At 37.1% G+C, this 25,197-nt stretch overlaps 1 protein-coding gene across 1 annotated transcript in view; it reads right to left on the minus strand.

The window, feature by feature from the left end:
• EXOC6B (exocyst complex component 6B) overlaps positions 1–25,197 on the minus strand; it is a 710,495-nt gene that overhangs the window by 164,584 nt on the left and 520,714 nt on the right. The window contains exon 19 of the mRNA XM_026456434.1: positions 16,087–16,160. Coding sequence (XP_026312219.1) covers positions 16,087–16,160 — 74 coding nt within the window. The remainder of the gene's footprint in view (positions 1–16,086; positions 16,161–25,197) is intronic.

The following is a 25,197-nucleotide window of genomic DNA, read 5'->3' on the forward strand; positions in this document are numbered from 1 at the left end:
AATCTCCGCCTCCCGGTTTCAAGCAATTCTCCTGCCTCAGGCTCTCCAGTAGCTGGGACTACAGGGGCGCAACACCACATCTGGCTAATTTTGTACTGTTAGTAGAAACCGGGTTTCAACATGTTGTCCAGGCAGGTCTCAAACTCCTGACCTCAAGTAATCCACTAGCTTCTAGTAGTTAACTTTTTAGATGTGTTAGTTCTGCTTCTCTTATTTGATTGTAATAAGGTAAGGTTAAGTTAGATATGCATCAAATCAGACTGCAAAATACCTTCCATCAGATAATAGGCACTAAGAATTGAAAATATGGACGCTGGTAAATCCATATCCTTACCGAGATTCATGGGCCACTTTATACTACTTTTTTTTTTTTTTTTTTGAGATGGAGTCTTGCTCTGTCGCCCAGGCTGGAGTACAGTGATGCGATCTCGGCTCACTGCAAGCTCCCCCTCCTGGGTTCACGCCATTCTCCTGCCTCAGCCTCCCGAGTAGCTGGGACTACAGGCGCCTGCCACCACACCCGGCTAATTTTTTGTATTTTTATTAGAGACAGGGTTTCACCGTGTTAGCCAGGATGGTCTCAATCTCCTGACCCTGTGATCCACCCACTTCAGCCTCCCAAAGTGCTGTGATTACAGGTGTGAGACACCGTGCCCGGCCCACTTAATACTACTTTATGTGTAGCATTAAAAAGTGTAATGTGAAATAAAGGTACACTCTTATACTTATGAAGTCAACAACAACAAAAAAAACCCGTAAAATCATAAGAACCTATGTTGGTTGGGCTTCTGAAAAACTTATGCATGATTATACTTCCCGAAATAATTTTAAATTGGTATAACCCTTTGTCAGGAATCAGCAATACATTTAAAACCCATAAAAATGCTCATAACCCTTATATAAATAATTTACATTAAGGAGTAATTCAGATTAAAAGGCTTTAGATATGGATATGTAATAATTTAAATATAAAAACAAAACATTAGAAATAACATATAAGTTTAGAAATAATAATGGCTAATTAATTGATGGTCTATAAAACTGATGGACCATTTATAATAAAAACTTCAATCAAATTAAGAAGTAAAAGAAACATGCTTAACTGACAAAGGGCATAAGAAAACTTATACCTGTCATCATATTTAATGGTGAAAGACTGAATACTCCCCCACCCACTAGGATCAGAAACAAGGCAATGATATCTGCTCTCGGCACCTGTTTAACCTTGTACTGGAGTTCCTAGTGCAGTAAGACCAAAAAGCAAAAGGTATCTAGACTGGAAAGAAAGAATCTAAAACTGTTTTTATTCACAGATGCCCACCTAGAAACTCCCCAAAAATGTATAAAAAACCACTGTATCTGATAAGTGAGTTTAACAAATTTGAGATTCAACATCAACATACAAAAACCAATTGTATATTTCCATATATTTGCAATGAACAATTAAACATCAACATTAAAATAACAATATCACTCATAATGAATATGTAACACTTTGGAATAAACCTAACAAAATATGTGCACAATTTGCTGAAAACTACAAAGCACTAAAGAGAGAATTCAAATAAATGAATATAGAACTGTGTTCATGGATTAAAAGACTAAAATTGTCACAATGTCAATTTTCCCCAAATTGATCTCTGAATTCAATTAATGAAAATACCAGCAAGTTTTTTTTTTTTTTTTTTTTTGAGACAAAGTCTCACTCTGTCGCCCAGGCTGAAGTGCAGTGGTGCGATCTCGGCTCACTACAACCTCTGACTTCCTAGTTCCAGTAATTTCCCTGACTCAGCCTCCCAAGTAGCTGGGACTACAGGTGCACGGCACCACACCTGACTAATTTTTGTACTTTTAGTAGAGACGGTGTTTCATCATGTTGGCCAGAATGGTCTTGATCTCCTGACCTCGTGATCATTAGGTTAATACAGATTAAAACCTCCATGACATATGTCTATACATGTATCAGGATAGCCCAAATTGAGAAAAATACTGACAATACTAGCAATCTGCAGAGCAACTGCTCATATATTGCTGGTAGGACTACAAAACGGCAAAGCCACTTTGGAAAGCAGTTTGATAGTTTCTTATAGACATACACTTACTATATGACCCAGTAACTCTAGAGAAATCAAAATATATGTTCATATACAAACCTGTACACAAATGTTTATTGTGGCTTCATTCACAATAAACTTTGGGAGGCTGGGGCAGGTAGATCACCTGAAGTCAGGAGTTCAAGACCAGCCTGGTCAACATGGTGAAACCTCGTCTCTCCTAAAAATTCAAAAATTAACTGGGCGTGGTGGTGAGCACCTGTCGTCCCAGTAACTTGGGAGACTGAGGCAGGAGAACTGCTTGAACCCGGGAGGCAGAGACTGCAGTAGCTGAGATCATGCCACTGGAATACCAGCCTGGGAGACAGAGAAAGACTCCGTCTCAAAAAACAAACAAACAAAAAGAATGGAGTACTAACGTATGCAAAAATATAGATGAATCTCAAAAGCACCATGCTAAGTGAAAGAAGAGAAAATTAAAAGTATGTTTCCATTTATATGTATTATTCCATTTATATGGCATTCTGGAAAAGACAAAACCATATAGTGCCAGAGATCAGAGCAGTTGTTGCCAGGGAATACAGTAGGGGCAGAAGAGTCATTGCAAAGAGGCATAAAAAAAAATTCTGATAAATGGAAATATTCTGTGATCTTGGTAGTGGTTATACAACTGTGTAAGTTTGTAAAAAAAAATTATAAAGCTATATATTTAAGAAGGATGAATTTACTGAATGTAAATTATGCCTCAATTAACTAACCAACAAACAAAATACTGTCAACACCAAGTGTTGAAGAGGATGTGAAACAACTGATATGCTCCTCCACTACTGGCAGGATTGGAAAATGGTACTTTGTAAAATAGTTGGACATTTTTAAAAAATTAAGTTACACATACACTTATTATAGGCCCAACAATTCCATTCCTAGTATTACCCAGGGGAAATAAAAAAAATACATGTTCAAGTAGGCCGCTACTCAAGTAGGCCGCTACAGTATAGTGACAGCAATAGTAGAAATAATAATAATAGCTACTTCATTAATTAAATGCTTACCAAATAATAAATATATATTCACTTGCACATGAATGTTCACATCAGTTTTACTCATAATAGCACAAACTGGAAAGAACAAAATGTTCATAAATGTCAAAGGTGAATGGATAATTATGATATATCCATGTGAAAAACCATAACTCATCAATAAAAAAGAATAAACTATTGACACCCCCAACACCATGGATGAATATCAAAATATTATGCTGAATCAAAGAAGCCAGACACAAATGGTGCACAAAAGAATAGAACTTCTAGGATGTATATATAATTCTAGAAAATACAAACTAAGCTGTAGTGATAAAGAGCAGATCAGTGGTTGTTTGGGGACAAAGGGATGGGACTAATTACAAAGACGCACAAGGAGCCTTTATGGCATGGTAGAAATGTTCTTGGTTGTGTTGGTGGTGGTGGTGGTTACATGCAGTTGTACACTTAAAACAGGCACATTTTATTGTATATTAGATTATACCTGAATAAAATTGATTTAAGAATTAACAGCCTAAAAATGTTTAAGATAACCAAAACAGCATGGTACTGGTACCAAAACAGATATATAGACTAAGGGAACAGAACAGAGGCCTCAGAAATAACACGATATGCCATACATCTGCAACCATCTGATATTTGACAAACCTGACACAAACAAGCAATGGGGAAAGGATTCCCTGTTTAATAAATGGTGTTGGGAAAACTGGCTAGCAATATGCAGAAAAATGAAACTGAACCCCTTTCTTACACCTTACACAAAAATTAACTCAAGCTGGATTAAAGACTTAAATATATGACCTAAAAGCATAAAAATCCTAGAAGAGAACCTAGGCAATACCATTCAGGACATAAGCATGGGCAAAGACTTCACATCCAAAACACAAAGCAATGGCAACAAAAGCCAAAATTGATACATGGGATCTAATTAAACTAAAGAGCTTCGCACAGCAAAAGAAACTATCATCAGAGTGAACAGGCAACATACAGAATGGGAGAAAATTATTGCAATCTAACCATCTGACAAAGGACTAATATCCAGAATCTATAAAGAACTGAAATAAATTTACAAGAAACAAACAAACAACCCTATCAAAAAGTGGGAGAAGGATATGAACAGACATTTCTCAAAAGAAGACATTTATGGAGCCAACAAACATATGAAAAAATTCTCATCATCACTGGTCACTAGAGAAATGCAAATCAAAAACCACAATCAGATACCATCTCACGACAGTTAGAATGGTGATCATTAAAAAGTCAGGAAACAACAGATGCTGGAGATGATATGGAGAAATAGGAATGCTTTTACACTGCTGGTGGGAGTGTAAATTAGTTCAACCATTGTGGAAGACAGTGTGGCAATTCCTCAAGGATCTAGAACTAGAAACACTATTTGACTCAGTAATCTCGTTACTGGGTATATACCCAAAGGATTATAAATCATTCTACTATAAAGACACATGCACATGTATGTTTACTGCAGTACTATTCACAATAGCAAAGGCTTGGAACCAACCCAAATGTCCAACAATGATAGACTGGATAAAGAAAATGTGGCACATATACACCTTGGAATACTATGCAGCCATGAAAAAGAATGAGTTCCCTTTGCAGGGACATAGAGAAGCCAGAAACCATCATTCTCAGCAAACTAACACCAGAACAGAAAACCAAACACGTATGTTCCCACTCATAAGTGGGAGCTGAGAAATGAGAAGACATGGACACAGGGAGGGGAACATCACACACCAGGGCCAGGGGAGGGAAAGCATTAGGAGGAATAATGCTAATTATTGGGGGTGGAGGGCTAGGGGAGGGAAAGCATTAGGAGGAATACCTAATGTAGGTGACAGGTTGGTGGATGCAGCAAACCACCATGGCACATGTATACCTATGTAACAAAACTGCACATTCTGCACATGTACCCCAGAATTTAAAGTATAATAAAAATAAATAAAAGGGAAAGCACATTTTTTTAAAAAAAAAGTTAAATATAAAAGGCCATAGGCATTACAAATAAACATATAAATAAAAGACCAGAAAGAGCCCCACGAAATAAAAAACAATTGTGTTAAGATAAAAGATTTGGTTAGGACTTATTTTTCAACTTTGAAAACTATTTTTAATCTACTATAGTAATATTTTCATAAACAGTATTTTTAATAGAGACAAATAAAGCAAATAACTTGTAATTTAGTTAAACATGAAAAATTAACTCAAGGCTTAATTTCTTTTCGGTTACCTCTATGCTCAGAGGAGCTCAGAACATTTAATAGTTATCATTCTCAATTCCTTACTTTCTGAGAAATGGCAGGAGTCCCAGTATGAGCCATTAGCCAAAGGCACAAGTATCCTGTCATGTAATGAATCAGCAAGAGTTAAGTGATCACCCCAGGTTGCCTGACTTTCATCTGGATACCATTTCCATGCAGGCAGACTTCTCAAGTAGGCCGCTACAGTATAGTGACAGCAATAGTAGAAGTAATAATAATAGCTACTTCACTAATTAAATGCTTACTGAATAATAAGCAACATAATTATATTATCTTATTTAATGCTTACTCCAACATTATAAGCCTTATAAGCTATTTAAAATTTTCATTTTATAGTCTTGGAAACGATACCTCAGAGAGGTCAAATAATTTGCCAAATGTCACAGCTAGTAACCTAAGGTTTGCTCAGTTCCAAACCTAATCACCATGCTGCCCTGCCACCCAGTAGAGGGTCCCTGAAATTTGTGGTTACAGAAGCCCTATTTTTCTGATGCTTGAGGGGTTGAGGAAAAGAGGGAGACACTATAACTTAATAGACCAAGGCAGAATTGTCTTTCTTCATGCCTAAGGGGGTTTGGAAAAGCGCTGAGCATTTAGCATAAAGAGACTCCAAACACAGCTCTCTGCTAACTTACTGGGAACAGATCTTAAGTCTCTGGACTGATTGGGATCTTGCCTATATAACTAGTCATCAGAGCCCATTTTTCTTTTCTACTGTATATTCTTAACCAGTGTTATAGTATAAAACATGAAAAGCGAATATCAAAAGCTATTCTAGGAAAACGGGCTGCCCTTTCACACAAATGTTATCCAGAAAGGCTTCATACCCACGTTCAATTTCATTTCATGTATAACAATCTCTTAATCACATCTGAGAATGTCACATCATCTCTCTCATTCTCTCCACATTCTCAACAAATTATTTTACCCTTGAAATCAACAGACCAAGAAATAAATGATCCTAGCGAATCAAGAAGCAGCTATTAATATTTTAAGAGATGATAATTCCATAGATATAGCTGGTTGTATCTGAAATTGTTCCCTTTGCAGATCCCTCCTTGCTGATATGCACCCTATACAAGGCTCCTTCCTGGGTACCACTGCCTCAGAGAATCGATCTCCTTGACTGTACTTTTGCCTCTTTAACTCTTTCATTCTGGCTTGCCTCCCACTGTACTTCTTTCTTTCATTCAAGCCTGGTGTTTTATCTCCTGCTACCCAAAAGGTTGTAAGAACTGCTACAAACTGAAGGGCTTTCATCTTCTGCTTGTCTTCACATACCTGCCATTTATAATAGTTTAATTTGACAAGGCCCACGGTGCCTCTCATTCATGAGCTCGCATTTCCAGACACAAACTCTTGAGGGAAGAACCCTCAAAGAGGTCCAGAAGCAACCTGATTCTTGTTCCACCTTCACTTGTCCTCTTGGGACTTGATACTCTAGAATATCCTTTTGGTTTTCTACCTTCACTGATGCTGTCCAGTTCCCCTTTCATAATCAGTCCTACCTCACACCTTTATCCATTCCTGGTTCCTGGACTTGCCCTAGAAGGAAGTGTTTTAATCCTCAGATTAGGGTTCTGGATTCTCCCTTTGGTCCTTGCTCTCCAAAGATCCATGCTTGTGGCTCCCAGGTAGTTAATTCTTTTATAGCTAAGGGTGCTTCTTTCTTGGTAAACTGAAATATGTCCCAGTTGCCGCAATCTGGACCTTTGTTGTCACTCTCTGCTGCCCTCCAGCGGCTACCAGTAGAATGCAGTAGTTAGAAATTGGTTCCAAGGCTTTTCCTTGACCTACGAGTGTCCCCTAGCAGAAAGCTATACCGTGTGGTTAATGAAAATGAGATTCATGTTCAGGGCCTAGCAGTTTTCATTCAGCCACTACCACTACAACAGCCTCTGATACCACTGCTACTCCAAGGGAAATTCATTGGTAATGACTCTCCTGTCCCTTCTCATAAAGATGTGATTGTCTCAAAAACTTCCAAATTCCATATTTGTGGATATGCATATTCATGCTATATGGTAGAGGTTAGGGAGAAACCTTCTGAATTCCTCAGGCTCGGTTTGTTGGGAGAAGCAGAAAGTAGTGCAACGCCTCAGGCTAACCAGGCAGCAAGGCGTCTCACAGGTTACCTAAGTCCCCTATGACACAGCAAGAGAGGATTGACAATGCTGTCTGTGGACTAAGGTAGCAATTGCTAGGTGGCTTACTATGTTATGCTTGTTAGCTCTTCACTCAAAAGCTGAAATGGAATGGAACCAATGCCTCCAAACTGACTGACTTCGCAGTGAGGCTATCTAGAGTGATGCTGGCACCATGTCCACATCAAAAGTTACAGTTGTTGTTCTACTCGAAGCAGAGGGGTAGGAGGGGTTCTACTGAAGCAGAGGGGTAGGAGAGTTGTCACAGATTAGACTGACAGTTCTGTAAAAGGTCCTTCTAACACCTAATGGAAAGGGTGTTCTATTAGGTTGGTGCAAAAGTAATTGCGGTTTTGCCATTGAAAGTAATGGCAAAAACCACAATTACTTTTGCACCAACCTAATATACTCTGGTGGAACCTCTAAGCAGTAGGGCCCTGCCTCCAGGATGAAGCAGAAGGTGCTGGACAACCCAGCATTAGGTTAGACTGTGATAATATGGGTTGAAAGCAACAATGGAAACCCTTAGCCTGGGAGGCCCATGAGTCAGAAGGCCAAACCTCATTAATTTTTCATGGGGAAATATGCCAAAGCCTGGTATTTTATCTCCTGCTACCCAAAAGGTTGTCAGAACTGCTCTGAACAAAAGGAGGACCTTCAACTGCTGCTTGTCTTCACATATCTGCCATTTATAATAGTTTAATCTGACGAGGCCCACAGTGCCTGTCATTCATGAGCTAGCATTTCCAGACACACAAACTCTCCAGGGAAGAACCCTCAAAGAGGTCCAGAAGTTACCTTTCTACCACATACAACTGTGCAAAGAACCACCTGTTTGGGGCTTACATTGTTATTAGGTGGGTGTGTGTGCTTGCTCTCTGAGGAAAACCACAGTGGAGTTCATCAGCCCTTCCATCTTCCCTTCAAGGACCTCTTCCCCATTAAAATAAAAACAAAAAGGAGTCTACCCCTTGTAAGACTACCATGGTCTTAGTGTATTTATCATCTACTACAAATCCTCTGATTCCCAATCTCCTGAAACAATTCCATGGGGACTTTTAGGAAGTTAGACCCCTGAGGTGCTAAAATGATTTTCATAGTAAGAGAATAATGAATAGAAAATAGCCTTCCAAACATGCTATGATGTCATTTGGCCCATTAAATGTTGGTCTTTTCCTGGCACTTAAATGACATCTTACATGATTTTCTATACCAAACAGTCTGCTCTGTTTGGGTATTATTTCATGAGGTCCTGGTCTGTAAAATATGAGCTCTTTGTTAAATCAAAAAATGCCCTGATGTAGAATTTCCAAACGCACTTCCTCCCCAGTTAAGAAGCTGGTATGAAGTGAGACTAAGTCTTGGCGGTTCTAAGCAGATTCTCCTCCAATCAACCAAGGACATTCAGCAAATCTCAGAATTTGTTACATATTACTGGCAATTCCTCCTACTAATTTCCTCTGATGGCTCTAGTTACTAATGTCTCAAGCAAGGTAAGGATATAGATCTGGTTTGCAGAGACTACTAAAGCATTCCAGAAGCTGAAGACTTTATTCACCTGTGCCCTATCCTTGCATATGCTGATCCAGCCTTTGCTATAAAGTCAAAGGTCTAGCTCACTGGAGCCTATTCTCATAGTGTTTCTTCTTCTATTTTTCACAGAACCATCCCCAGAAGCTGTTAGCTGTCCCCTGCCCATACTTAGGAATAGGAATTATTTCCTGTCAGAGCTTCCTTTGATGCTGGAGGTATCACCTTGAAGGTAACAGGCATCTGTCAAAACAACTTGGGCAATACAATTTTAGCCAAATGACCAGAAAACTCTGCTTCCAAAAACCAAAGGACCATCTTTTGACCATCTTATTTATGTTAGGCTGCTAAACCACAGCTAAAATGTCTTTTCCGAAAGTCTGTGTATCTGCATACAGCGAGTTGGCCTTGCCCTAGAGATCTTGCCAGAAAACTCTATAGCTGCTTCCTAAAACTGAACTATGGCACCAATACTAAAAAAAAATATATATATATATATAGCTAAAGTGACATCCCTTGGAGCACTAGGCCACCTGAAGAGAGACTATGGGAAGAACAGAATGTTATATAAGAATGCAAGCTCCATAAAGGTAGGGGCCTGTTTTATTCACTGCATTTTATCTACTACCTGGGCTAGGCACAGTGTTGAATAAATGAATGAACATTTCCTGCTCAGAGAGGAATATATCTATATCCAAGTGCTTGCTGTGGCTATGTCAAGATATGAAATATGGTCTGCAGGACATGTAGTGGCTCTGCATCTGCAAAGAGATATGTGCAGGTGGTCTAATATTACTATATCCTTTTCTAACCACCAAATGCCTTTGGGATATGATGACCCTGGATTTCATTTGTCACCTGCCCTCCTCATATATACATGCTACTCTATCAGTGGTACAGATAATCTCTTCCAAGATAATGTACTTTATGGCTTAACTCATTCCTTCTAACCCTATTATCCACAACAGTCATAGTAATGACATCTTCTAATTCCATGAGTTATCCAGTTATTTGATTTCTGACTATGGTAAAGATGGCTCCCAGTTTTATAGGCTATTATTTGAGATCATATACAACCTGAAGGTCAACAGAATATTTCAACTGAGCACTTGGAGAGTATCTCTACTAACAACATTGCTGGTCCATACACTTCCCAACTAGAAGGTTTGCAAACAACTGTATTTTCTCTACCAAAAATATCCTTTCATAAAAACGTTTCCCTGCTACCTACCCCCACACTTCTCTTCATTAACTGCTCAGTAACTGCTCAGTAAACACTTGGGAAAACTATAGTTCACCTCCCAAAACCCAAGTTATAGTCCAGCAAGTTCAGGACCAATATTAAGTACATGTGGGAAATGGCTTCCTGTTAATAGTTTAACAGTTATAATGAAAAACAGAAGACTGATATGTCTGGCCTTTTGAGATATGGGCCTGCCCCACCCCAGCCCCACCTCCTATGAAGCCTCCTAGTTAGGGGATAGTTTAGCCTGGTTATGGTAAAACATTAAAAAATAAATCCTATGGACTACATGTCTTTTTGGTATATTGCTGTATCAGAAAACAATCAGCTTTTAATATAAATGTGTTTTCTACTGAGGCTAAAAGACAAATAATTATTAAAGTTAAGATTTTTTCCTATGAGCCATAGCAGTCAAGCAAAGGGGGAATGTTCCTTCCAGGAACACATAATATTCACTAGACTTGGGCAATTTGATTTGAAAATCAAAATTTTATTGAAGAGGATCATGACAGGATGAGAAGTAGGAGGGGCAGTTCTACATAGTTAAGTTCTTGAGTTGTTCTCGTTTTCTTTATGGGTGTTAACTAACCGAAGGTACAGGTTTTACCTCTATACCTCTAAAGGGAATAGCAGCAGTATTTGTTCAACATCTCAAAAGAAATATGCAACTATTTCTCTTAGGTCTTATACTTGTTTTCAAGGCAGGTTAAGTGTCTGCAATGGAAATGCACTGTGTTTACTTCAGAATACAGGTTAGAAATTGGGGAATAACTGGCCTAGGGGGAATATCAACAGCTCAATCTAAAAAAAGCCCTAGATATCTTGGGATGGCTTGCTGTATGACAGTCGTTGCCAACAAGCTCCATTCACAAGATCTGATGCAATGTCACAACCTAGTTCATTCAGCTTTATAAAAACTTAAGTATATATCAGAAGTAAATAATTGTTGGGGCCAAGGAACAGAAAATAACAGGATGTTACTAAGAAAAGGAACACCCTCAAGCCTTTGGCCAAACATGGAAGGTGAACTATCACAGATTAAATAAATAATGCAAACTATTATCAAAGGAAGTTAAGTACTTATAATGAATGTGAATAACAGAAACGTGAAACGTTTCAGGGTAGCCTGCAAATAGTAGCATTTAATGAGGAGAATAGATAGGACATAAAAGAAGAGGTATATGAGGAAGATGAACAACAAAACCTAATATGAGAAATTAAGAAATGGGGGTTTAAAGAGATCAGCCTAATACTTAAAAGAGAAAAGACAGTCTAGATCCTAATAAAACTAACATACAAAACATCCATGTTTTAAAACAAAACTTAAATCTGCTATTTTCTATGCTTTACATATTTTCTTCCCTTAACAGTGCTTGAATTTCAGTATGACTCTTCACCTTTTCCATGAAATAGTTTATAGTCACTCAGGCACACATAGGCCTCTCTACTTCATGGCCTCTTTTTGTACTTATAGGTACAATCTTGCTCTTCATTTGCATCATTTATATATGTCTTATAGCTCAACTAGAGTGTAAATTGGAGTTTATGTCCCCGTTTCTTGAATTTCAACTGGCCTTGTGACTAGCTCTAGCCACAAGAATGTGATAGAACTGATGGGTTGCTAGTTCCAAGTATAGGCTTCAAGGAGTTTGCGCATTTCCTATTGCTTTCTTGGAACTCTGCCAAGATGCCCTGTAAATAAGTCTAGGTTAGGTTGTTTGTAAATGAGAGATGAGAGAGAGTAGAAAAGAGTAGCCCTAGCTAAGGCATCCTAGACCAACCAGTTCCTAGCCCATCTAGCAGCAGACCTCAAAGTATGAGTAAGCCCAGCTGAAACTACCCTAAATTGAGAATCTGTAGAAATTTGAGCTTCATATGTGGTTCTTGTTTCAAGCCAACATGTTGTGGGGTAATTTATTATGTAGCAAAAGTCACTGAAATAACTGAAATATACATAATGGCTTCATCCTTCAATGTAGTACTTATCACAGTGTGCCTTATATTAGAATCAGGAACTTGCTGGTCATTCCTTTGCTCCCAGAGGGCACAGATTATACTATATTCATTTGTGTATTCCCACAACACTTAGGTTGTGATTTGTACAAAGTAGGCACTTAGACTTTGATAAAATAAACTGAAATGAAAATCAAATTCTAGTGTTCATTGGCATTATCTACTTAATGTTTAACCATGGAAGAAAAATATAAACCATGCCACAGTTTAAAGAATAAAGTAAGTACTGAGAATCTACTATTGGTCCTATATTGTAATTCTCAATTATGAACCATTAAACGTCAGCACTTGGTGTTTATATGCCACTTCAAGATAGCTAATTAAATGAGCCTTTAAGCTATCCTTCTCAAAATTCAGCATTAGCCCAAATTTGGATTTTGATGGAAATATACACATATATTTGATGTTTGCATGGGAAGTCATACTGCAATCCTACTTCTATGAACTTACAAAGACAGAAAACACAAAGTGCTAAAGAAGGGGATTTTGATTTGTACTATGTAATTCACAATACTATTAATAGTAGGTTTTCCAAACTCAGAAATCTGACAAATGAGGTTTAACTTATTTGTACTTTAACTCTGAAGTGCCACACAAAAATAAAATATCATGAAAGCTTGTATATTCAAAATGTCATCTCTCCTTCTCCAAGAAGTAGAAAAGTGAGAATAGGACAAGTGAAAAAGGATGAATAGTTTTGCTATCCACATCTAATTTGCTTCCCAGTGAAATTCTATAGCTTTTAAATGACACTGTTATTATAGTCTATACAAAGATGATTTCATCAAATATTCCATGTTTTGAATATTTTAAAATTATTCATTCAATTGATACTGTCTGAAACTCTCTAAAGCAAGAGACTATGAAAGCAAGTTCAGAATACACATATAAAGCAGAGAGTCAAATACACTCAATGACAGTAAAAGAATATCCTCACTGCACTGCACTGGGGGCAGATCCTCTTCTTACATGAGTGTGTACCCTATAATTTACCTTAACTTTAGCATACCTTAGCTTCTTCCTTTAACTTATGCCATTCCTATTTAATATTTTTATCTTTGGCTTATTAAGGGCATAATGATTAAATCAGTTAAGCTAGATAACTCAGGCAGTCAGTTAAAGGTTTAGATAGGTCATTACATAATGAAAGAAAAATCTGTGTTCTTAATAATATGTCTGCAAGAAAAACACAGACCAGTGAGAGTAGTATCCAGTTTTGGTCCATAAAATCAACCCTGTGAGGACTAGACGAGAAATAGGTAACAATGTGACATGTGAAAAAGACTCAAATACTAGCAAATAGGAGGCTCAATAAATGAGGACTAGGAAGCCCATTCTTCTAATTGGGGATGCCCAAATAAAAACATAAAGATTTAAAGGGTTAAGGTTAAGTGAGATAGATTTTAGCCAACTTAAGAAATATCTTTCTAATAATCATATTGTCGTAAGGTGGAACTTGCTGCTTTGGGGTAGTGGATCCTCCTCAAGGAAGATATTCAATCAAAGTCTGGGGTGTTGTACAGGGAAGTATAAAGCCAAAGGTAATACTACATAATTTTTAAGATTAGTCTCCAATCCCAAAATTCAAAAATTCTATTTTAGAAGCCTAAATGTTTAAGAAAACATAGTCCCAGGTTTTCTGTTTAGAGTTTGAACATCTCTGTAGTTCAGAAGCCGCCTTTTAAAATGATGCTCCTTTAAATAAGTTCTGAGAATGACTAAGACAAACTGCAAAGAGATAAATATTTTCAGCACAGGATGTGGAGAGATCATTTTTTTCACAATGACTCAACCTACCTGAGGTCTACCAATAATGAGCTACAGACCAAGAACTAAAGAAGTTTTTCAAACAGTCTAGGTTAGAAAAATTATCCCTTTAAGCTGTTTTAGTAGAGACAGGTATAAGTAGAAATTAAGTGACAGAATGAATAGAAAAAGGCATACTCTTTCATTACCAGTAAAATTTTGGATTTTGGGTTTCTACCATTAAAACATTACAAAAGCAACTCTGGGAAGAAAAATGTAATAGAAAATAGGAACTTAAGCATAAATGACAGGGCTCACTGAGAGCTTACAAGTACTTGCACATTCATTCCCAATTCTGATCCACCTTATTTTGGCTGTGCTTTCTAACTTACTCCCTTAGTTAACATTTTCTGTGAACACTAGTTCCTTTCCATAGGGACCAAAACCACAAACTGGAGAGAATAACCATGCTTCCTTCTCATGAATAGTGAGAACGGAAACATTTTTCCTTGGATGTGTTTCTCCAATGAAATTCAATTTCTGCTTTCCAAGAAAAGCCAATTGGGTTAGAAGTTTCTAAGAAGAAGCAGGAGTGTGGGAGGGAATCCAACAGATATCACTTCACATACCCTAAACCAAAATCCCAATCTTTCAATCTTACATCAGTCAAGGGATTAAAGCCTGAATGTCTCGGTTGAGTTGCTAAATCTACAGGTGGAAGGTCTTAAGTGTGGGAAGAGATTGTTCCATTTGTGATCAGGCTGGTGAATCCTTAATGTGCAAGAGAACCCCCACCTTGGCCCCCAAATATTAAGTTGACACACGTTTCTGGGACACAGCCTGAATCCTCAAACTTTGGCAGGTCTATAGACACACAATTTTCTGTTTTCTGCTTAACAGTGCTTTCCAGAATTGTCATCAGATGACAGATTACACCACCCATCTACAAGGATTCAGGGGTAGCTCAGGCCATCCATTATGGGTTAAAAGCTGTTCCAGCATGAATCGAATCACAGTGGTAAGGAACTACCGATACAAGGGGTCCTGCAGCTTTAAGAAATACCCTGGGCATCTAAAAGTTTTCAGAATGCAAACTATGTCAGCTCTGAAAACAAGAGGCACTGCATCATTATGGCAGGAGAAACAAAGCCAGCCCCCTTTTTTAAACAGACAAAAAAAAGATTGTTTTAATAGGAAAGAAGCATCAGTCATTGATTCTTACTTCATTCACACTTTCTATCCAACCCCATCCATCTTAAGAGTGAAGAGATGACAAAGCCCAGTTAACTCTCTCCCTCACTGGGCCCCCGCCCACCCTGTTCCCTATATCCAAACCACTAAGGCCTACCAACCCACCCAGTTCAATCTGCAAGAAACAGTCCTATAGAATGACTGGTTCTATCTAATGGGCTTGCCAAAGCTCAGGTATACCCAAGTACCAGTTTCATCACATTACTTTAATAGGCTTAGCATGACTGGTCCAAGCCTTTTCTAATCATCTTCAAAAACAACCACTTAGTTACCCATGACTGACCAGATTCTACAAAGGAGGAGGCGGGAAGACTTAAGGCAGCAGGAAAAAGTCAACAAACCAAACGAACAATCCAGAATGTAAAATATTTCATTTTTCTTAAATGCTACTGGCCACATTATCTACAAACAAAACTTCTCCAAGCAGGCAGTCTCTGCATCAGTGCACCTGCTTAGCATTGGTTTGCTGAGTTATCTTTTTGCTATGTCTGCAAAAGCCAACAACAGCACAATGGGTCGCATCACTTGAGGGTCACTTGAGTCCCTCTACTCTGGGTCCCTCCTCCCACCGCCGCCTTCCCTTTTACCCACAAAACCTTTAACTCCACCATAGCTAAGGATCCCAGATAGCTAAATAAAAGAGGTGGCCTCAAATACAGGGAAAACCCTTAGGTCTCCAATGTGAATCGCCAATGCCGATCCCCCTCCCTTCCCCTTTTCCTTAAGACCTGATGGTCTTCAGTCACACATCTTAAAAGAAAAACAAAAAACAAAAACACAAAGACTTACTTGTCTCAAGTCGATGAAGGCCAACTGCAGCGTGTCCTCCTGGAACCCAGGCACCGGGCCGGATCTGGCAAACTCTGTGGGAAAGAAAAGAGGATAAAAAGCGCCTTTAACTAACCATGGACAGGGAGATTGGCAGACGGATGACAGGGAAGACAAGAGAAGCTGGGGGAGAGGAGGACCAAGCTTCTAAGGAGTCATGTCTCTCTCCCTTCAGCTTCTTTGTTTGCCCTTCAAAATTCGTGTCATCAAAACACCATTAATTCCAGCATCCTGACAGCAAGGAAACTGTACTAATTCGACCTGAAATTTATTCCCATGAGCTGCGCTGGGCTTCAGAGTATTTGTTTTGTGAATGGACAAACAACTTGCAAAGGAGGAGGGAGTGGGGGAGAGAAAAAAGTTTTTCCTCTCAACACAATAAAATCTTCAGCTGTGAAACTCTTTTCAGTTCCGAAAGCTATTTATATTTTAGATCGCTGAAGGAATTTTCTAATTTCACGCTTGTCACCTCATTCCCCAAGCATTTATCAAAAAATATTCCCTGCCACATCATTAATTATTCCCTCACTGATTATTTGTATTATCTCATGACTGCATTATTGCCCACCTCCCCCGTCCCGACCCACATACACATACACACACACCCCAGAAGCAGAGGCTATCCCAATCCATGGCTTGGCTTTTGAGCAAAGGAATATTTACGGATATGAAAAGGTCCATCTGAATAAATCTCACTGCAAAACTCAGGGAACATTTGCACATGACTGTCCTTCTAGCGTATTCTTTGTCCTTGACTTCTACTTCCATTCCACTCTCAAAAATTCTTTCTTCTCCTTCCTCTACTCCAATTTAATCTTAGCCTGAAGAGACTACATGAATACTATCTGCAATTTACAGTGGCGCCTTGGGTACATGCTCAGTTTATGACTCTGGCTTCTATGTCGTTAACAAGAAGATGGCTATACAGGGATACAGGGACAAAAACTAGTAACAGTTAAGAATGTCAAATTTTATTGTCCCTGAGCCCTGCTTATTATGAAATCAAAAGGTCTTAAGTTCCCTATATACACACACACACGCACATACACACACATGCCAAAATCAAAAGTTGGGCAGTTAGACTATTCTTCAATTCTTTCTATGAAGCCCACAGCCAATCTCCTATTTACCTCAAAAACAACCCAAGTGTCTGTTCAAAGCAAATATGAAAAGGAATGTTTTCCTTCAAATTATATTTCTATCCAGGACTGAAGTTAAGAAACTATACAGAGTTGGTATCGTATTCTTCTTTTGGAATCAATAAAATCTATCAAGATATTTGCATATATGTCTAGAAAATTACTTCCAACAACTAGTGGCTGGATAGATTCAAATTGTAATTTGTGAACAAGGTTAGGAACTTCTGTTCTTTAAAAATATTTTCCATTTGGGGGCTTCTCAGACAAAGCATTTCATAAAACTCTTGCCCCACTTTTAAAAATAATGCTAATGACTTAGTTTGCAGGAATTATGAGAACATTACACAAAATGAAATTTAAAGCAATTTATTAAACTAATTAAAATATAACACAGATGTATTAAACAACAATATACACAATTCTTATTGTAGACATTTAAAATTAAAAATGCCTCTTTTTTATTTTAATGAGATAAACTATATGGCATGCTTAGCAGTACTAAAGCTTCTACTTGCTTTGGTAAGAAAATTCAAATGCCATATATAAATTAATTCTGTCATATATTGCCCAAGTGATAACACTTTTTTAAAAGAGTAAAATTCTGGCCAGGCACGGTGGCCCACGCCTGTAATCCCAGCACTTTGGGAGGCCGAGGCAAGTGAATCACCTGAGATCAGGAGTTTGCGACCAGCCTGACTAACGTGTTGAAATCCCGTCTCTACTAAATACAAACAAATTAGCCAGGCATGGTGACACATGCCTGTAATCTGAGCTACTTGGGAGGCTGATACAGGAGAATCACTTGTACCTGGGAGGTGGAGGTTGCAGTGAGCCGAGATTGCGTCATTGCACTCCAGCCTGGGCAACAAGAACGAAACTCAGTCTCAAAAAAAAAAGTAAAATTCTAAAACTGTATGACGATTTTATGAAGGCTATGTTAATAAAAAGCTTGATATAATCCTTTGTTTTTATCTACAATAGCCAATATCTGTGATAACCTTGTATACAGGAGCTATTCGAGTTAAATGTACAATTTTCCCATACAATGCTCCTGTTAATAGCAATTCTTTGAATTACAGCCACAGCTATTCTTTTTGACTGCTTGGATTGTTAGGTGGTCAGCTAAAATTAGCTTCCCATACTTGATAGTTTCTCCCAAGGATGATGGATTGTCACACTTGGCACTGCATAACTCAAGTCTATGCTGTATCACTCGAAGCATCTGAAGACTTCTCTGTCAGTACAAACCCTATTTGTGTCAAAATGGCAGCAATTATCAAGATGTTCTGCCATCCTATATATGTCCAACTCAACGGAATCACCCGTCTGAATGCTTGGGAGCTGGCTACACATTCTTGAATTTCCTTATTGGGCATGCTCCCTGGGGCTAATAGATTAAGCTGATGGAACAATTTAGACATCTGGATGTGATACATATTTAGTTCTCAGAGTCACTTTATTGACCTCATTTTTATGACACACTGAATCTTCCAGGTTCCCAAAGGATATAATGACCTTTTAGGCTTGATTGCCCCTTTTATAAATCAAGGAATCAAAGAATGACAGTTGCATCAGGTATGACAAAGTAAAGAAATTAATTTTCACATATAGCTTATGGAAATGTCTAATGAGTATATATTCAACTTCATATTTGTATTTTTTCTCATTGCTTTATGTATATAATTCTTGTCTTCCCACATAGACAGCAAACTCCTTAGGGATAAAGACCATTTCACAAAACCAAATATCCACTCAAAATAGTAGATGTTCAACCAATATTGTGTTTTAATTAAATTAGTTACACAAATAGCAAGATTCATTGGTCACATGTACTCTTCACTGCCAATGAAAATCTCTGGATTGTAACAGGTAAGGGGTCCTTAATCTGAGTATCAATAAACAGGCTTTAGGAATTCAAGAGCTCCCTAAAATTACATGCACATTGATTAAGGGGATGGGCTTTGGAGCAATAAAAATCAGAATTTGAATCCCAGTTTTCCACTTAGTAACTCTATGGACTTACACAATTTACTTAACCTCTTTACACTTCAATATCTTTATCTAAAAAATGAGGATAATAGAACATTCCTTATAGTGCTGCTATGAGGATTAAATAGAATAACACATGTGAAGCAGTTGGCAGAGTGCCTGCATATCATAATTGAGTATCATTATAATTAGTTTTTTAGTGTAAATATGAATTTCTCTGCAAAGAAGGTTCATAGCTTACACTGAATTCTCAGAGGGTTGGTAGCTCAAAAAAGGTTAAGAAACACTGTTCTATATCAAGGACAAAACATAAGAAAAAATTCAGCGATGGCTCAGTGATGAGTTAGTGAGTTGGCATTGCTAATTTATTTATAGGCACTATTTAATTACTTCATTTAAAGGAAATTGATATTATTAACTACTAGTGTTCTAGCTACAGCATAGTAATTTTCATTAGTATTTTTTAAAAATTTTAATAAATGTATAAAATAGGTATTTTGTAACTTTGTGACTCAATATGCCCTCAGAAACATGATTAACTTTTAAAATATATTTTAAAATGTTAATAGCATTAGAAAGTGCAAATATTTTTTAAAATACAGGAGAATTTGTATACACTCTAATTTCAACCATATAAAATATAATATGCATAGAAAACATGATAGTAAGCACTCACATCATAATGTTACCCTAGACTGCTACAGAGAGGAAGGTTATGAGGGTTTGTTTTTCTTCTTTATATTTTATAAACTTTAAAAAGAAATACAGACCACTTTTATAACCTGAGAGAAGGAAATGGAAGAACACACACAAACACATACACATTATGTATTGGAGCTCATATTGCAGTACTTTCCCTAGTAACAAGAAATATAATTTGTTCAAGATTTAGCATTACTGGCAACTAGGATTGGTCTGTAAACCCAAATTCTCAGATCCTACTTGATAGAAAGAAGAGGAAAACTACCACATGAGAGAGGGGCAAGAGGCTCCCAGTCTCTTATACTATGCTGATCATCCTCAAATTGATTATATATACACACAAGAAGCCTCTCTTTAGAGCTTTTAATTAAAATTGTCCTTCTTTGACATAGTAAAAAGGGGAAACACATGCAATATTGGCCAAGTGAAACCAACGGATACATAGGTCACAATGGAAATTCCCTTTCTGGACTTATCTTTGCAATCCAGAATTTTTAGTAGGTTTTCAGTATCTAAGTGACCCAAGCCAGTACCAGAGATTCTGAAGCACTGGCAAGGAAATCAAGGTACTTGCTCCACTCAATGCAGAACCAAACCCTACCTTTGACCAATTCATGTTACTGGGAGACTGAATCAAAATTCAGTGAGACTAGCAAGGTGGCTTCTTCTTGGGAAACTTGTTCAGGATAGGAGAGCCTCCAACAGGTACCAACCCATTCTCCAAGAAAGCTTGGCTCTTCCCAGCAGTTCTGCCCTGCTCCTGTCCAATCATGCATGGTAGAAACTCACAGAATCAAAGCTGGTATCAGGAACTGACTCCAAGATACCATTTGCAAATGTGCAAAATCTTTCAATGAGGAAACTGCCAATTCACTTGAAATTTATGAAGGAAATATTTTCACTTAAAAAATTAAAAGGAGGTATACAAAATTGCAGGAAAGAAGGCATATTGTCAGTAAACGAATCAGAGGAGAAAGAAAATCACTAATATACTTTACTTGCCAAATATCTAACTCTTCATATTCTCATACACACAAAAATCTATGAGATATGGTAGTCATTTTTAAAAACTATCAATTTTTCAAAAATATGCTATAATTTTATATTTCTAATAATCTTCACATTATAATGAAGTTACCAGAGGGGGAAAAGGAAGGATTCCACCCATTTCAAAATGCTTTCTAGACTTCTTGTAGGCTGATCTTAAAATTAACAAATTCTGTCACTTAGTCAAGGGGAAAGAAACAAATTAACTTTAATTTGGTACATTCACACTTGGCTGAAGAAAGCAACATATATAAAAGAGCACAGAATACTAAATTAGAATAAAATGGTAGAGTGAGAGTTAGGAGGGGCCTTGAGAAGTCAAAATAACTGCATTACTCTATCATCTATATATGTAGGTAGGACATTTGGGAGTTTATTAAAAGAAGGCTGTGAGAAAAAATATAAAGCTAATTTTTCTAAATCTTTGCAAAATGCCATAGAACAAGAAGAGTTTTCAAAGTAAGATGAACAAGGTAAAATGTATTTCAGAAAAGCAAAACTAGCACAATGTCTGGCAAGTATGTAAAATAGCAATTTAGGGAGAAAAAATAACTTGTTCAAATAGGAGGAAGGTGAAAAGACAATCTGCAAAATGTTAACAAGAGGTTCCTAGATAACATCAGTATACTATTGTTTCCAGTAAACTTCCAGTTTAGACAATGGACACGATAGCATCACCTGCTCTTGCTGAATGGATTAGAGATTTGGTTTTGGCCAAAATGCCAGAGAATTAGGGGAAAAAAGCATAAAAGCCTAAGCTATACTAGCTACTTGTTTATAGCTTAAGATCATGTTAGGTCACATGTGTTTTTTTCATAGGAATGAAAAAATAAGAGCTGTTGTTGCTGTATTAACACAATGGTTTCCTGGTATCTGGCTCCCTGGAGCAACAGATGAAGGGTATGCTAGACTATGAAGTGTCTAGGGAAGCCAAGCCTTCTTGCATCACATCACAGTGGTTCCACTAAGCTAATTACAGAAAGGAGTTGATGTACTCCATAGGGAATCCAATTCAGATCCTACTGGTCAGAGAAAGGACGGCCAGAAGATAAGGAAGTAAGAACAAAGGGAGAACAATGTCAAGGAGAGAGAAAATGAGGAGGAGGTGGAGGTGTAAGGGAAAAGCTCCTTGGAGATTCATCTAAGTATACTTGCCTAAGTGTGCTTGTATGGACATGTAATCATACAAAATAGATACCATTAATTATCTAGGGTAAGACTGTATGATGTAAATTATTCTTTGCCTTTTTATATTTTAAATATGAAACTCACTAGATCTCCAACTTCGAGAAAGACAGGGGGCTGTAGGACATTGTGCCTATAATGAACAATACTGTATTGTATATTGTACACCTAAAAATTTGAGAGGGCAGATGTCATATATGTGTTCTTACCACAATTTTAAAAAGAATAATATCCACAAATTTTGTCTGACAAAGGACTTGTATCCAGAACATGTAATAAATTACTACAATAGACTCGTGTTAGCCTTAAGGACACAATAGACTGATAATGAAAGGATGAAGAAAGACATTCCACAGTAATGATAATTAAAAGTTTTGTCTTATATCAGACAAAATACACACTTTTTGGTAAAAATCTGTCACAAAAGACAAAGAAGGTAATGATATAATGATAAAGGAATCAATTCATCAGGAGGATATGGACCTAAAATTGGAACACTTAATATATGAAGCAAATATTAACAGAGCAGAAAGGAGAAATACAGCAATACGATGACAGGGGACTTCAATACCACATTTTTAACAGTGGATAGATCATCCAGACAGAAAAGCAATAAGAAAACATCAGACTTGTACAACACTATAGACCAAATGAACCTACCAAATACGTAAGAACATTCCACCCAATGGTAGTAGAATATATACTTTTCTCAAGTGCTCAGAGAACATTCTACAGGATAGGTCATATGCTGAGTCACAAAACATGTCTTAACAAATTTAACATGACTGTAATCGTCTTAAGTACCTTTTCTGAGCATAATGGTATATAAAACCAGAAATCAATAATAAGAAGTTATAAAAATTCAGAAATACGTGGAAATTAAACAACACACTTATTAAACAATAACCAATGGGTCACATAAGAAATTAAAAAGGGAATAAAAATATATTGAGACAAATAAAAACAGAAACACAATATATCAAAACTTATGGGATGCATAAAAAGCAATTTTAAGAGGGAAGTTTATTTTTATTAGAATTTATTAGGTATCAGAATTATAGATATTTATTAATACCTACATTAAGGAAAATAAAAGTTCTCAAATCAACAACCTAACTTCACACATCAAGGAACTACAAAAAGAACAAACTAAGCACAAAATTAGAAGGAAGGAAATGATAAAGATCAGAGCATAATAAATGAAATAGAGACTAGAAAAAAATAGAAAAGATCAATAAAACTAAGAGTTAGCTTTCTTGAAAAGATAAACAAAATTTACAAGCCCTTAACTTGAGCAAAGGACCTAAATAGACATTTTTCCAAAAAAGACATACAAATGACTATTGGGTATATGAACTAGTGCTCAAAATCACAAGTCATCAGAGAAATGCAAATCAAACCACAATAAGATAAACCATCCTACAACTTGTAAGGATGGCTATCATCAAAAATACAAGACATAACGAACACTGGTGAGGGTGTGGAAAAAAAGAAATCCTTGTATACTGTTACTGGGAATGTAAATAAGTGCAGCCATTTTGGTAAAGAGAATGAAGGTTCCTCAGAATATTAAAATAAGTCAGGTGTGGTTGCTTCTGTCATCCCAGTTGCTCAGAATGCTGAGGTGGGAGGATTGCTTGAGGATAAGACCAGCCTGGGCAATATAGCGAGACATTGTGTCTCTGAAAATATTAACAACAACAACAAAAACCCAAAACCAAAAAACAATGAAAAGAAAAATAATTAAAACTATAGTTACCGTATGATCCAGTAATCCCACTTCTGGGTATATAGCCAAAGGAAATGAAATCAGTATCTCAAAGAGATATCTGCACTCCCGTGTTCACTATAGCATTTATATTCATACTCATATTAACCATGAAAGCAACTTAAGTGCCCATTAATGGTCAATGGAGAAAGAAAATGTTGTATATATACAATGGAATACTATTAAGCCTAGTGTGGGGAATCTTTTACCTCCTTGATTAACTTCTAAATACTAAATTTTAGATTAATAATTTTTCTAATGTATTATTCTCTTAAATAAAAAACAAAAAGAAGGCTGGGCACGGTGGTTTACTTCTGTAATCTCAGAACTTTGGGAGGCCAAGGCAGGTGGATCACTCAAGGCCGGGAGTTCAAGACCAGCCTGGTCACCATGGTGAAACCCCGTCTCTACTAAAAATACAAAAAGTTTGCCGGGTGTGGTGACACACACCTCTAGTCCTGGCTGCTTGGGAGGCTGCGGCACAAGAATTGCTTGAACTCAGGAGGTGGAGGCTGCAGTGTGCCAAGATCGTGCCACTGCACTCCAACCTGGGCAACAGAGTGAAACTGTCTCAAAACAAACAAAACAAAAAGAAGTTGCCAACCATTGTGATAATAATACTAGCTTTTATAATTGCCCATGTATGTACCTTGATTGAGATCTTCATTTATTCATATGGCTTCAAGTGACTGTCTAGTGTACTTCTATTTCACTTTGTAGGATTCCCTTGGTCATTTATTGCAGGGCAGGTCTAGTAGGAAAGAAGTTCCTTAGCTTCTATTTATCTGGTAGTGTCTTAATTTCTCCCTCACTTGAAGGATAATTTTTTTCAGATATGTATATAAAATTACATATTATATATAAAATTATATGTATAAAATTACATATACATATCTGGAAATATATATATTGATAGGTTTTTTTTTCTAGTACTTTGGATATATTGACCTACTGCATCTGGCCTCCAAAGTTTGTAATAAAAAAATCTACAAATCTTATTAAGGATCCTTTGTATGTAATGAGTCTTGTAAGTACCAAAACAGAAATGCTTACAGTCTTGTAAGATCCTTCAGTTCATTTAAATTGGAGTTCTTCTGGCATGTTTATATTCATATCTTCCAGGAGATTTAGAAATTTTACAGTTATTATTTCTTGAAATATTCTCTCTACCCATTTCTCTCTCCTCCTTGGGGACTTCCAAATGGCTAGATTGGCCCATTTGATGAGTCTCACATGTCCCTT

Source organism: Piliocolobus tephrosceles, chromosome 15, assembly GCF_002776525.5.
Source record: "Piliocolobus tephrosceles isolate RC106 chromosome 15, ASM277652v3, whole genome shotgun sequence".
Lineage (NCBI taxonomy): Eukaryota > Metazoa > Chordata > Mammalia > Primates > Cercopithecidae > Piliocolobus > Piliocolobus tephrosceles.